This window comes from Fundulus heteroclitus, chromosome 3, assembly GCF_011125445.2.
Source record: "Fundulus heteroclitus isolate FHET01 chromosome 3, MU-UCD_Fhet_4.1, whole genome shotgun sequence".
NCBI classification, from domain to species: domain Eukaryota; kingdom Metazoa; phylum Chordata; class Actinopteri; order Cyprinodontiformes; family Fundulidae; genus Fundulus; species Fundulus heteroclitus.
The window spans coordinates 40,749,117-40,762,718 of record NC_046363.1 but is presented as its reverse complement, the minus strand read 5'-3'; the positions used below and the strand labels follow the sequence as shown (position 1 = coordinate 40,762,718).

Genomic DNA, 13,602 nt, shown 5'->3' with positions numbered 1-13,602 from the left:
CTAATCCGGAATGCACAGGTGCATGTTGCAAAGGAGAAAATGAGCCATAGTGTATTCATGTAACTTTGTTTGTGTGTGTGCATGTGTGTGTGGGAGGGTGGATGAATTTTCTTGTATTATTATACCATGTAACTCTTCCAGTAAAACCAGTGGCTGAAACTGTGACAACTCTGTTGAACATGAATGAATCAGAGTTTCCATGCTTCCTACTTCAACGAGCCCCTCAATTTATCTCACACACACACACACACACACACACACATACTCGTTTATCTGCCCCGGTGGGGACAGTGGACAAAAAGGTGTCCGGTGGGGACCACCCTTTCTAAATGAGATACAGACATGGTTCCAAGTCCCAAAATTTTTTTTTGATTTTAGATTTTCATATATCGCTTAAAATGTTAAGATTTCACATTTTAAATTTTTCACTTATTGCATACGAAATTTACTAACACAATGGGGACTTAAGAAGTGGGTTGGTACCAGGTGCCGCCCATAGGGGGGGACAAAACGGTCTGTTGTCCCGGGCCCAGAGTGAGTGAGTGAGTAAGTGATTGAGAGAACCTACAACCTACAACATTCTCTCCTACAGACTTCTGGAATTTACAGCCTACAACAAAAATTGATGGAGACAAAAATAAAAAAAACAAAGCACTACTGAAGCGGCTGCTGGATGTAACACTCTTCTTAGCCTTCAGGAATATGCCATTCAGAGGCAGCGCAAAGACACTAGATGAGCCAGACAATGGAAATTTTCTTGCCATAATTGAGCTGTTAGCAAAGTATGATGTTATTTACTGTGGGAAAGGAACATGAGGTTACAAAAACAGTCTTTGCTTACTTTGTTCAATTTTGCAAAACTGTAGTAGCTACTAACAGTACACACAATTAAACTACCCAGTGTAAAAACACCATAGGCTGAGTGATACAAACAAGCTACACAAATGTTGAATGAAAAGTCTGTCATTTATTTTTAACAGCAGGCAACATTACTGATATACAGAAATGTTAATAATTAATGTAAAGATCAGTAACTGCTACAATTGGAACCCATTAATGTAAAATATTTTCAATATTTGAATGAATTCAATTCCAGTCCTCACACCCCCCTGCCCTGCATGTTTTAGATGTGTCCCTCCTCCACCACACCTGATTCAAATGAGTGTCTCGTTATCAGGCCTCTGCAGAGCTTGATGCCGAGCTGATCATTTAAATCAGGTGTGGTGAAGGAGGGACACATCTAAAACATGCAGGGCAGGGGGGTGCGAGGACTGGAATTGAGAAGCCCTGGTGTAGAGTAATTATGACTCAGAATATGAGCAATATGTGAGGGTTAAACAAACTTTTTAAAACATTTGCTAATCCATGAATTGAAGAAGCATAACAGTACAAAAAAATTTCTGTTATGTATGAAATAAATTGCATAAAATAAAGTGCAATCTGAGCAGATCACTGCTCTCCAACAGCAGAACTTCAAAAGCTGACCTCTGAGGTTCAGCTAATCAACAGATCAAATGGTGAGAGCTGCATTAACAATTGCTCTTTCAAACACAAAACAAGAGCTTGCAGTTACCTCGTAGACCGCCGCTTCCAGGTGTCTATGCGGTTTTTCACATAGTATTTCACAGCATCCCAGGTCCTACCTTTCAGTGCATCTGGGAATGCATGGATACATTCAAGACACTGTGCTTTCCCAGGAACCTTGCCAGTCTTAATGTTGTGCATTAGCTTTTGTTCCACAGCGTGGACTTCTGCTTTGCTCCACATCTTCCTCTTCTTTCTTGATGAATCTATGAAAAATAAAATAAGATGAAATAAAGGTTCGTAGGGGTGATTACTATAGATGTGTGTGTGTGTGCACTATAGACAGTCCAGAGGCTGCACTGCCACTGTTGATGGATTGAGCCAGTTTTCAACTGGAACTGGTTCTCAATTCTTATCCCTAATTTTGATGCAAACAGTAAGTGAACATAAAAAAGGCAGCATGAGTTGTTCAATCCTTATAAGCCTATTATTGCAAATTCTATAAGAAAAATAAATTGTCAATTATCGTAAATCGTAAATTGTCAACAGTTTTTCCTGTCTGTAAGCACTGTGATAAAATAATGCCTTATTTTAGTTTATTTTTAATCTGGAGGAGAGTTCATTAGAACGACGGTCTGTGGCGAGATCCTAAAGGAGAGAAACCATTCAGTTTAGTTTGTTGCAAACATCTGACCGGTGGCGACCGGTTAATGCGGGGTGCTGAGGCGCCGCCCCTCCAAATAGCTGGACAAAATTTACTTAAAGTACTTCTTGATTCTAACATCGACCAACTCGGAAAAACTTATTTCCAGAAAATGGGGCATTAAGATCGGGATTGCGCTGGTAAAGATATTTTTTTTTAACTCAAAAGTGCCCCTTGGCAACCGCTAGGCGGAAAATCCACATCTGGGTCACGTGGTACGATGACGTAGTTCGTTGACTTAGCTCCGGCTAAGCTACAGAGAGTGCAATGGAGACACAACGACAAGTTCACATGTGGATTCACAAAGTGATGATTTTAACATGAAATACAGCGCAAGCTTCTGTTACAATTCGGCTATATAATAATAAAACATTTTAGGAGATTAAACGAAATGGGCTGGAATCAGGTTTTATAATCGCGGTTCAGATGTAAACACGGAAACAACTCGTCAAAGCCCGACTGCCTGGCATCGTTTATCACGGCCGCTGAAATTCGCCAAAACAGCACATAAAAGAAAAGGATCTTTATCAGAACAAACCACAGTGTCTCAGCATTATTTGTTCCCGGAATTTTACTTGATAATCTAGACGTAAGACCGGACGCGCATTTATTAGTTGCGCCGCGGCGCTTATATTCTCCGGATCGGGGGAGCAGCAGGATGGCAGCAGCGTAGCAGAGCGGCAGAGAGAATACTTGGAGCGCCGGAGTAGCAGACCGATAGACCCACAACCCAAAGGGCTGATATCCCCACCGCGGATTTAAACATCTCGGGGTTTTGCGGGGTAGCAGGGCTGTGCTGAGAGGAGGTGTGGCTAACGCGTCGCTCCAAAGCAGGTTGCTATGGTGACAGCCAGATTTCTGCACTCCCACGGTGTGAGGAGTGAGGAAGAGGAGCTGCAGCGTTAGTAAACCCAGGCTGAGAGCTTCTCTGGGCTCAGGTTGCTCAGAGATTGTCTCGGCTGGAGTGGGACAGACACTCCACTCAGGACTCGTGAGGCAGCGCTGCGTCTGAGGCTAAAGCTTAGAGGCTACCGGCTACTGGGCGGTTCCATTGAGCGAGGACTTTCTCTCCTCCGGGACTCTTCGGGTTCTGAAATGTGTGTAAGGAGACGTTCTCCTTGTTGGTATCTGAACAACCATCAACAACACACATTTTAAACATGTTTTATCCGTCTATTTTAATTTGAGAAAAGCGAGTTTTGCAAACAGGAAGTAACGTGTTGCCATGTAAACAGATCAACGCTTGTCAACGAACTACGTCATCGGTCACGTGACACGCGGCGAAATTTTTTAAGGAGGCTTGAGATAAAAAGCCTGAAAAATACAATTTGTCATCGAAATTTTTAATTTTTTTTACTCAGGTCATATTGATATATGAACTTTATAATATATAGCAACTTGTATGATCTCAGAATCAAGAAGTACTTTAATCATATTAAACATAAATGATTTAGAAAATGCAAAATAATTATGAAATAAAAAGTATTTGTTTGCAAAATGCTCCTGTTAGTCTCTCCGCACCTGTCAGCATTCATTATAAATCAATTCCAAATGGTATTTTACTAATGTATATGTACTTCCTGTGTGCGGTGCGCCGGCCTAATGAGTCAACATAAGCCCTCAAACTTTGACAAGCACATGACCCGAAGCTGCTCTCTCATTGGCTTCCGTCAGTTTTCCCACAGGGCGCAGCTCTTCAGTGTTTTGAGAGCATACGAGACTCAATACGTGTATCAAGTGGATTGTTACATACACTGAAACAGGTTATTGGTCAAATACCTTTTCTTGGCTGTGATGAGGTATCAGACTCAGGGTCCTCCTCTCTAGATGTCCTCTTGGTGGGTTTCATCTTCTTCACACGTCTTGACTCGTCTTGAAAACAGAGATTCAGTGATAGAAAAGTTAACTTAAAGCACTGCATCTTTGAAGACTTTAAAGAAAGCACATTTTCAAATACGTTTTCAAAATTTAAGTTTTTTCTCCAGGTATGATGAGGATATTGATTTGTGTATCTTGCATCAAATTACATATAAACACATAAAATTACAGAAACTTTCCCTGGTGCAGACATTGAAGACAGAAAGTTGTGGTAAAAGTTAAATAGACAAGTTAGAGCACAGCTTAAAAACCAATAAATGACAAAGTAAAGTACTCCAATATTAAAAGAAATTTATAATAAAAAATTCTGAATTGTGTATCAAGTGGATTATTACACCCACTGAAACAGGTTATTGGTCAAATACCTTTTCTTGGCTGTGATGAGGTACCAGACTCAGGGTCCTCCTCTCTAGGTGTCCTCTTGGTGGGTTTCATCTTCTTCACAGGTCTTGACTCATCTTGAAAACAGTGATTCAATGGCTGTGATGAGGTATCAGAGTCATGGTCCTCCTCTGTCCAGTTCCTTGATCTACCTGTAGGCAAACAGATTGACAGAATGATGTTTTGAAAAGAGTGCCGTGGGGAATCCCACAGCATTCATCTATATAACGGGTGGTGATGGTAACAGTTACAAAAAAGCCTATAAAACTACCCTTCATACTGCTTGTCCGCTGCAATCCAAGTGTCTCGAAACCATGACATACACAGTTGACTTCAAACATAATTCAGTATATTTTTGTAGCCTAAATATTAACTGTAGCCTGTTCGCCTGTAGAGTATTAAAAAACTAGAGGATTTCTCATCAGCTTGAGGGTGTATAGATAATGATTGAATATTGACTTGGGATGAACTATTCCGTTAAAATACCTCTGGTTAGCTGTGATGAAGCATCAGACTCCTGGTCCTCCTCTGTAGGTGTCCTGTGAACGGGTCTAGTCATTTTCACTGGTCTTAGACCTTCAAGGAAAAACATAAAGATGCAATGTTAGAAAAGCTCACTTGAAGCACTGAATATACTAAATCATCCTCTCCATGAACTATGAGAACACAAGCCATGGCAACATTGACCTGTTTTGTTTTTAACTATATAGCAGGGTTGATAACCCACCCAAAGACGCTAAAACTGACAGAGATTAGACTTCAGACCCCCATTAGATAAAAGCTTTAGATGTTTTACATACATAAAGTTTATTAAACCCATGACAAAATAGTTCTGCAAAACATTCTGTAATTGGGTTATGGTGTGAACAAGTGAAAAAAAATGAATCCCCTTCTTGCTGTGAACACCCAGGAACCCCTGGGAGTGCCCAGACCCCACTTCGAGAACCACTGGTTCAGTGAATGATAGTTCGTAATTTTGTCATCACAACTGATTTCAAAATACACACTGGTTTGTCTGCAAACTTACAAAGACACTCTCAGTTCTCTTCAGTGGAGGAACATCTGGGTCTGAAGGGCACTGGTCCATTTCCTGAAAGAGTTACCAAAAACATAGTCTCAAATACAATTTCCAATTACAGAATAATCCATTTTTACTTTGTGTTAAAATAGATCTACAGCTTATAAATACAATAACAACTATTAATAAAAATTGAGCTTTCACTGTTACAAAGAAAATAAAGTATAATAGGTAAGAAACGGAGAACCAGCTGTGTAACAACCAAAAAGTCTAATATATACAGTGGGTCATGAAAGTATTCAGACCCTCAATTTTTTAGTATTTCTTATGTTGAAGCTTTGTGTCAAAGTAAAAAAAAAAAAGTTTCCTCAGGAATCACCACTCAGTACCTCGCGAGGACAACCCAAACCCAGAATTTTAGATTTTTTTTGCAAATGAATTAAAAAAGAAAATCTGAAATATCACATGAACATAAGCATTCACATAATTTCTGATCAATATCAAATGAATTTCACTAATAAAACATGTTTAACTATCCAACCGGGTGCGCTACTACATTTTTTAACGTGCTAGCTCCAGCAGTACAACCTAAAAAAGTAAGCGTACAGCCCTGATTAGTGTTCACAACCATATACGTTTTCTCTCTCTTTCTCTCTCCCCCAATTTGAGTAACCTGCTTTTAACCTGCTAATTCTAACCTGCTTGCATCTGTGGCATCACTCTTTATGTGCAACATCCCCTGCACTTACCTCCTCTGGCTCGTCTGTCTCCTCTCCATCCTCCTGATCTTTTGACTTTTCAGGGAGGGTTTGGCCCTGCAAATGAGGTCAGCACATGCAAAATACCAGTCAGTCCTGACATGCCTGAAAAATGTCTCATGCTCAGACTTTAGGTCAGCCATAATATTTTGGCCATCAAATGTAATTGACAGGCCAATGAAAATATCAACGGCCGTTGAGGCCAGTAACACCACATAAAAACGTCAAGCTCTTCTGCTCCTCAATAAACAGAGAATGGGACAGCAGCCTATCCAAACACAATGTTTTAAACCAGAATGGCAGGAGAAATTAAAATGGTTAAGTCATGAAAGTGTAGACGGAATAGACAAAACGTTCTGCAGTATTTGTGAGATGGCAGGTAGGACTAAAGGTTTTACCAAACGATCTATCAATCTGACCACACATTTGACACAGCAGGAAAGTGCGATGAAACAGCACTGTGATTAAGCTACCTGGTCCAAGAAAGACGCACTGACCTGCAGCTGAAAGCTGTTTACTACATGGCTACCGTATATTATTTTTAGAATGAAGTGCCTCTTCATTTCATGGCTGTTTAGGCTATTTACATCTCAAAAAACTGCAATTTTTTTTCACAGAAAACTTCAGATGGTTATTCAGACTTACACTGATGGGTTTGTTTACATCAAACAAGTTAGTCTGAAGCTCAGTGCATTTACAGTTAGTCTGAAGAAGAGTGCATTTACAGTTAGTCTAAAGCTCAGTGCATTTACAATTAGTCTGAAGCTCAGTGCATTTACAATTAGTCTGAAGAAGAGTGCATTTACAGTTAATCTGAAGAAGAGTGCATTTACAGTTAGTCTAAAGCTCAGTGCATTTACAGTTAGTCTGAAGCTCAGTGCATTTACAGTTAGTCTGAAGCTCAGTGCATTTACAGTTAGTCTGAAGAAGAGTGCATTTACAGTTAGTCTAAAGCTCAGTGCATTTACAGTTAGTCTGAAGCTCAGTGCATTTACAGTTAGTCTGAAGAAGAGTGCATTTACAGTTAGTCTAAAGCTCAGTGCATTTACAATTAGTCTGAAGCTCAGTGCATTTACAGTTAGTCTGAAGAAGAGTGCATTTACAGTTAATCTGAAGAAGAGTGCATTTACAGTTAGTCTAAAGCTCAGTGCATTTACAATTAGTCTGAAGCTCAGTGCATTTGCAGTTGATCTGAAGCTCAGTGCATTTACAGTTAGTCTAAAGCTCAGTGCATTTACAGTTAATCTGAAGAAGAGTGCATTTACAGTTAGTCTAAAGCTCAGTGCATTTACAGTTAGTCTGAAGCTCAGTGCATTTACAGTTAATCTGAAGAAGAGTGCATTTGCAGTTAGTCTAAAGCTCAGTGCATTTACAGTTAGTCTGAAGCTCAGTGCATTTACGGTTAGTCTGAAGATCAGTGCATTTACAGTTAGTCTAAAGCTCAGTGCATTTACAGTTAGTCTGAAGCTCAGTGCATTTACGGTTAGTCTGAAGATCAGTGCATTTACAGTTAGTCTAAAGCTCAGTGCATTTACAGTTAGTCTAAAGCTCAGTGCATTTACAGTTAGTCTGAAGAAGAGTGCATTTACAGTTAATCTGAAGAAGAGTGCATTTACAGTTAGTCTGAAGAAGAGTGCATTTACAGTTAATCTGAAGAAGAGTGCATTTACAGTTAGTCTGAAGCTCAGTGCATTTACAGTTAGTCTGAAGATCAGTGCATTTACAGTTAGTCTAAAGCTCAGTGTATTTACAGTTAGTCTGAAGCTCAGTGCATTTACAGTTAGTCTGAAGATCAGTGCATTTACAGTTAGTCTGAAGATCAGTGCATTTACAGTTAGTCTGAAACTCAGTGTATTTACAGTTAATCTGAAACTCAGTGCATTTAGAGTTAATCTGAAGCTCAGTACATTTACAGTTAGTCTGAAGCGCTCCTGTACCTTAATTCAACCATGTAATATGAACTCAGAGGCACAATGTTTTTGTAGCATACTGGTAAGTATTTTCTCAATAATGGCTGAATATTTATATGATATGGAAGATGACTTTGAATACAGTGGTCAGCCATGTGACTGAAACGTGATTGCTACTTTTAATAAGCATGTCTGCTTCTTTGAAGTAAACAAACCCATCAGTGTAACTTTGAATAGCCATCTGAAGTTGTTTGTGCAAAGAAATTGTAGTTTTCTGAGATGTAATTAGCTTAAACAGAAGATCCATCCGCTCACATTAAAGCTGCAGTGGCGGTGCAAGGACAGAGGGAACTACTGCATAATAGGAGCATTTCAAAAAAATCTTCAGATTCATTCTTTTAAACCTTGAATAAAACAAGGCTATTTGTTATATTTTATTGTTGTATGCTAACTAAGGTCGTAAAGTTTGTGACGAGTTCATTCTGCTGAATATTTTTAATAAATATAATAGCCTACATTTGTTGGATAATAGCATTTGTGTTTTTGTTATATTACTGTTTAAAGAGTATTAAATTGCTATTTAAAATATGACTTGTAGGTATTGGAATATTTGCAGGCCTCCATCTCACCTCACGCTTCTTATTCTTCGAAATGAGCAGGTCCATGTCTATCAGCTGGTTTATGTTAATGGTGGTAGTGGTCGTCTCCTCTGGGGGTAAATCCACCTTGAGCTGCCGAGACTTTTGGTGGTTCAAATCTCCTATCTAGATGAAAGAGTGGAAGAGGAAAGGAGGCAAGGAGATGAGACAAGGAGAAACTTATATATAACATATAACATAACAGAATCAACACTTGGGAACAGCACAAGACTTTTGAAGAATAATTTGTCCTGTGTGATCTTTTAGTGTTTACTCTATATGCTTTCAAAAGTGGCACAGTGCTGCAGCTGATAATGCCACTGCTAAAATTTTACATGAGTAAGCATAACAAACACAAACTACTGTTTAAAAAAGCTACAGGTCTTTAAACTGGTTAACAGCTCTGTGGTAAAATGCATCCTCTCTTGCTGCTGCTCAGACTCACTGCTGCTTTTAGAGGAGGTGCAGGCTGCAGTCAGCCTCATAAAAAAACTTATTTTAATATATTTAGCTAATTAGACTCAATTGCTACATACAGTAAATGTCTGCTTTGAGTCTGTTCATAACAGTTCATTATCAGTATAATAAGCTCTGTATTGTTTGAAAAACTTCATCTCAATGACAGATTTTGTTGCCAATGACAGCAAGGAGCTCTACTCGACTTGATAACGTGAAACCTAAAGTCTGTTTCATCCTGTCGGCCTGTTGTATGTGTGGAGCTCAGCCTCACCTTCCACAGACAGAGCAGAGGAGAGAGACAGAGCTCGCTGCAAAACTCCCATTTTAGTTTGCATAGAATAATTTTTAATAGCATATGCAGTCAAAACTGTCGCACTGTAACGTTACAGCCCTGAATAAATGGTGCAAACTGGAGCAAGTCCCAAAAAAATAATTACATGAATAATTACATTGGAAATTAGGTTGTTGCTTGTAAACAGAGGCCTTAGGAAAGGAGGCTATATTTAAGAGGTACAGTCCGATAAAATACCTGTAGTTTACCGTATTAGCCGACAGCAACACCAGCCTGCAACACCAGTGTGTTAGCAGGGTTAGCTAACCCTGCTAACACACTAGCGTTAGCAGGGTTAGCTAACGCTAACTGGCTTATGCTAACTACTCTGTTAAGAGAAATATCACTGTTTATCATAACTTATCGAGTAATATCACTGTTAATCGTAACCTATCGTTTAAAAATCATGCCAGATTAAATCAAAAATAAGAGAATTTAAAACTTACCAGCTGCTGGTGTCGAGTCGGACAGCTCCCGCTTCTTGAAACTCCTGTAACTCTCTGCTGCTGCTGCGGTCCCGTCGCGCCGTGTGGAGGGGAGAGCAGGAGGGAGGGGGCGGGAGCGGGAGGGGGGGAGGGGGGGAGGGGCTCACCGTGCACCTGCAGAGCTGCAGCTGGCAGGGCGTTGCTCTGCAGAGGGCGGCCCCTTTGAAGCTGATGGGCCATTAACTGAGGCTCGGCAGAGGACCACACAATATTTCTCCACTTCTCAGCTCACAGGGGAGATTTACAGACTAGTGCTGCAAATAACTAATGTTTTATATTTAACACTAAACTGCAAACTAGAAAATTATTAACATTAAAGTCTCTCTCCTTAACCAAAGTTTCACTATACTAGTGGTGGACACTAACTAAGTACTTTAGCCCACTTTACTAGTATTTCTATTTTATGCAACTTTAAACTTACAATCCACTACATTTCAGAGGGAAATACTGTACTTTCTAAACCTTTACTTTTTATTGACCTAAATAATCTAGATGCAGTATAATTACTACTTTGGCTGTACTAGATATTTGATATATTCAGTAGATTGAATATATCAAATACCTAGTATCCTCAAGTTGTTGACTAAATTAATAGTAACCTATAATTAAAAGTATTTTCCCATTTCATGGACACAAGCCATTCCTGGCCTAGTTTCAGAGAGCACTTTGGAGGCCCAGTATATAATGTGAAGCTTTTTGTTAATTTGTTTGTTTGTTTGTTTATAGTGGTAATAGTGACAAAAATGAGTAACCCTCAGACAATACTGCTGACAACCTCGGGCATATGTTTGGAGGAAGGCCTGAAGAATGTTGGTTAGGGTTGGGTTCAAATGCAGCGCTTTAAAAAGAGCACTATGAGGGGCATAGGCTCTTGGGGGCTCTGAGTATTCAAAAAAACTCCTTAAAAACCAAAAAGGGCTCATGAAAACCCAATTAAAAAAATGCACAACAGACAACACTACATAAAGAAGCCTAATGTACAATATCAGCATTTGACTTACCTATTACCAAAGCTAAAAAAATATGTTACAGTTTTTATCATACAGAATGAAGACTTTTAACAACTGAATTGCAGATATGCTCATACACTGTCAACTCACAATCTAACTCATACCCTTAGATTAAAAGTTTTAACAAATTTAAGACCTCACATCTTGTCTCTGTCGTGCTGCTGCATTGCTGCTCTAACACATACAAAATGGCTTCAGTTATGCACATGTGTAAGCTACAGCTACAGCAAGTATAGAGATGGCCCATTTTAAAATTAAACAGGAAAAGTCCACTTATTGTTCCCTATGCAGTAGTATTTGTGCAGAACACTAGTGGGTTGTTCCATTACAGCTGATAACCTAATCATAACCTAACCCAAACCTTATAGCACTGTGGGAATAATTAAATAATTATTGAAAATGTATCTGCAAATCAACTGCAATGAACCGTGCTCTCCGTCAACACTGTGATAATCAGAAACAACAGCAATTGATAAGCTTAGAACTCAGGAAGACAGTGAAAAGAGTTTGGAGACAGCTAAATTAGCTTTGATAATACTGTGTGAGCATGACAGAGGGGCCTACGTTCTCTGGCTGTGTAAGGATGCTTAAGTTTGTTAACAGAAAAGTGCTGATGTTAGCTGTTAGCTGCTAGCTGTTAGCCGCTAACACTGACAATGACATACTGATAAAAGATAAATGCTAGCCGTTTTCCACTACAGTGATCTCTGGCTGCTGTGCTGGTACTGGAACCCAGTGGTTATCTAGCAAGTCTGTTATTCAGTGTCAATAGCCACACTCTTTAAGAGTCACAACAGTAAGCTCTGCTTTACGTCTGCAGAGCAGCGACCTCAGAGCAGGAAAGTTCATGGGTTAGCACTAGAATAATGCTGAGAGGGGAGAAGACATGGCCAAGCTGTAGCCAGTCTCTACTAGCCATCTTTCACATCAAGTCACCACTTCTTACACTGTTTTCCTGCTAGTGTGGGTGGACCAGAGCCAGGCAGAGACCGCTGTGTTCCTGGACAGGAAAACATTTTCTTTCTATCGAGCTCTATAGTATTTTTTGGGGGGTATGCAAATTTTGTTTCCTTTGCTGGCACTGTATTTAATTCTCCTGGACTGAGAAATACCAAATTGCTGCTCTGAGTATTCAAAAAAAATCCTTAAAAACCAGAAAGGGCTCATGAAAACCCCATTAAAAGAATGCACAACAGACAACACTACACAAAGAAACCTAATGTACAATATCAGCATTAGACTTACCTATTACAAAAGCTAAAAAAATATGTTACAGTTTTTATCATACAGAATGAAGACTTTTAACAACTGAATTGCAGATATGCTCATACACTGTCAACTCACAATCTAACTCATACCCTTAGATTAAAAGTTTTAACAAATTTAAGACCTCACATCTTGTCTCTGTCGTGCTGCTGCATTGCTGCTCTAACACATACAAAATGGCTTCAGTTATGCACATGTGTAAGCTACAGCTACAGCAAGTATAGAGATGGCCCATTTTAAAATTAAACAGGAAAAGTCCACTTATTGTTCCCTATGCAGTAGTATTTGTGCAGAACACTAGTGGGTTGTTCCATTACAGCTGATAACCTAATCATAACCTAACCCAAACCTTATAGCACTGTGGAAATAATTAAATAATTATTGAAAATGTATATGCAAATCAACTGCAATGAACCGTGCTCTCCGTCAACACTGTGATAATAAGAAACAACAGCAATTGATAAGCTTAGAACTCAGGAAGACAGTGAAAAGAGTTTGGAGACAGCTAAATTAGCTTTGATAATACTGTGTGAGCATGACAGAGGGGCCTACGTTCTCTGACTGTGTAAGGATGCTTAATTTGTTAACAGAAAAGTGCTGATGTTAGCTGTTAGCTGCTAGCTGTTAGCCGCTAACACTGACAATGACATACTGATAAAAGATAAATGCTAGCCGTTTTCCACTACAGTGATCTTTGGCTGCTGTGCTGGTACTGGAACCCAGTGGTTATCTAGCAAGTCTGTTATTCAGTGTCAAAAGCCACACTCTTTAAGAGTCACAACAGTAAGCTCTGCTTTACGTCTGCAGAGCAGCGACCTCAGAGCAGGAAAGTTCATGGGTTAGCACTAGGATAATGCTGAGAGGGGAGAAGACATAGCCAAGCTGTAGCCAGTCTCTACTAGCCATCTTTCACATCAAGTCACCACTTCTTACACTGTTTTCCTGCTAGTGTGGGTGGACCAGAGCCAGGCAGAGACCGCTGTGTCCCAGGACAGGAAAACATTTTCTTTCTATCGAGCTCTATAGTATTTTTGGGGGGGTATGCAAATTTTGTTTCCTTTACTGGCACTTTATTTAATTCTCCTGGACTAAGAAATACCAAATTGCGGCTCTGACTATTCAAAAAAAAAACTCCTTAAAAACCAAAAAGGGCTCATGAAAACCCCATTAAAAGAATGCACAACCGACAACACTACATAAAGAAGCCTAATGTACAATATCAGAAAAAAGCTAAAAAAAAT

The 13,602-nt window shown here is 39.5% G+C and overlaps 1 protein-coding gene across 2 annotated transcripts; it reads right to left on the bottom strand.

The window, feature by feature from the left end:
• Positions 1-579: 579 nt before the first annotated feature.
• Positions 580-10,940, bottom strand: LOC118562680 (conglutin beta 7-like). 2 transcript variants are annotated; one of them, XM_036135397.1, is made up of 8 exons: positions 10,047-10,940; positions 8,802-8,936; positions 6,254-6,319; positions 5,514-5,576; positions 4,973-5,062; positions 4,471-4,638; positions 4,007-4,099; positions 580-1,790 (listed from the first exon to the last, which is right to left on the bottom strand). In XM_036135397.1, exons 1-5 carry the CDS (start codon positions 10,263-10,265, stop codon positions 5,057-5,059), a joined length of 489 nt encoding a protein of 162 aa, XP_035991290.1. In that variant the 5' UTR covers positions 10,266-10,940; the 3' UTR covers positions 580-1,790; positions 4,007-4,099; positions 4,471-4,638; positions 4,973-5,056. The 2 variants fall into 2 exon arrangements, with proteins under 2 accessions (XP_035991290.1, XP_035991289.1); XM_036135396.1 differs by lacking the exons at positions 5,514-5,576; positions 6,254-6,319; positions 8,802-8,936; positions 10,047-10,940 and having other exon boundaries at positions 4,973-5,422.
• Between the last annotated feature and the right edge of the window lie 2,662 nt (positions 10,941-13,602).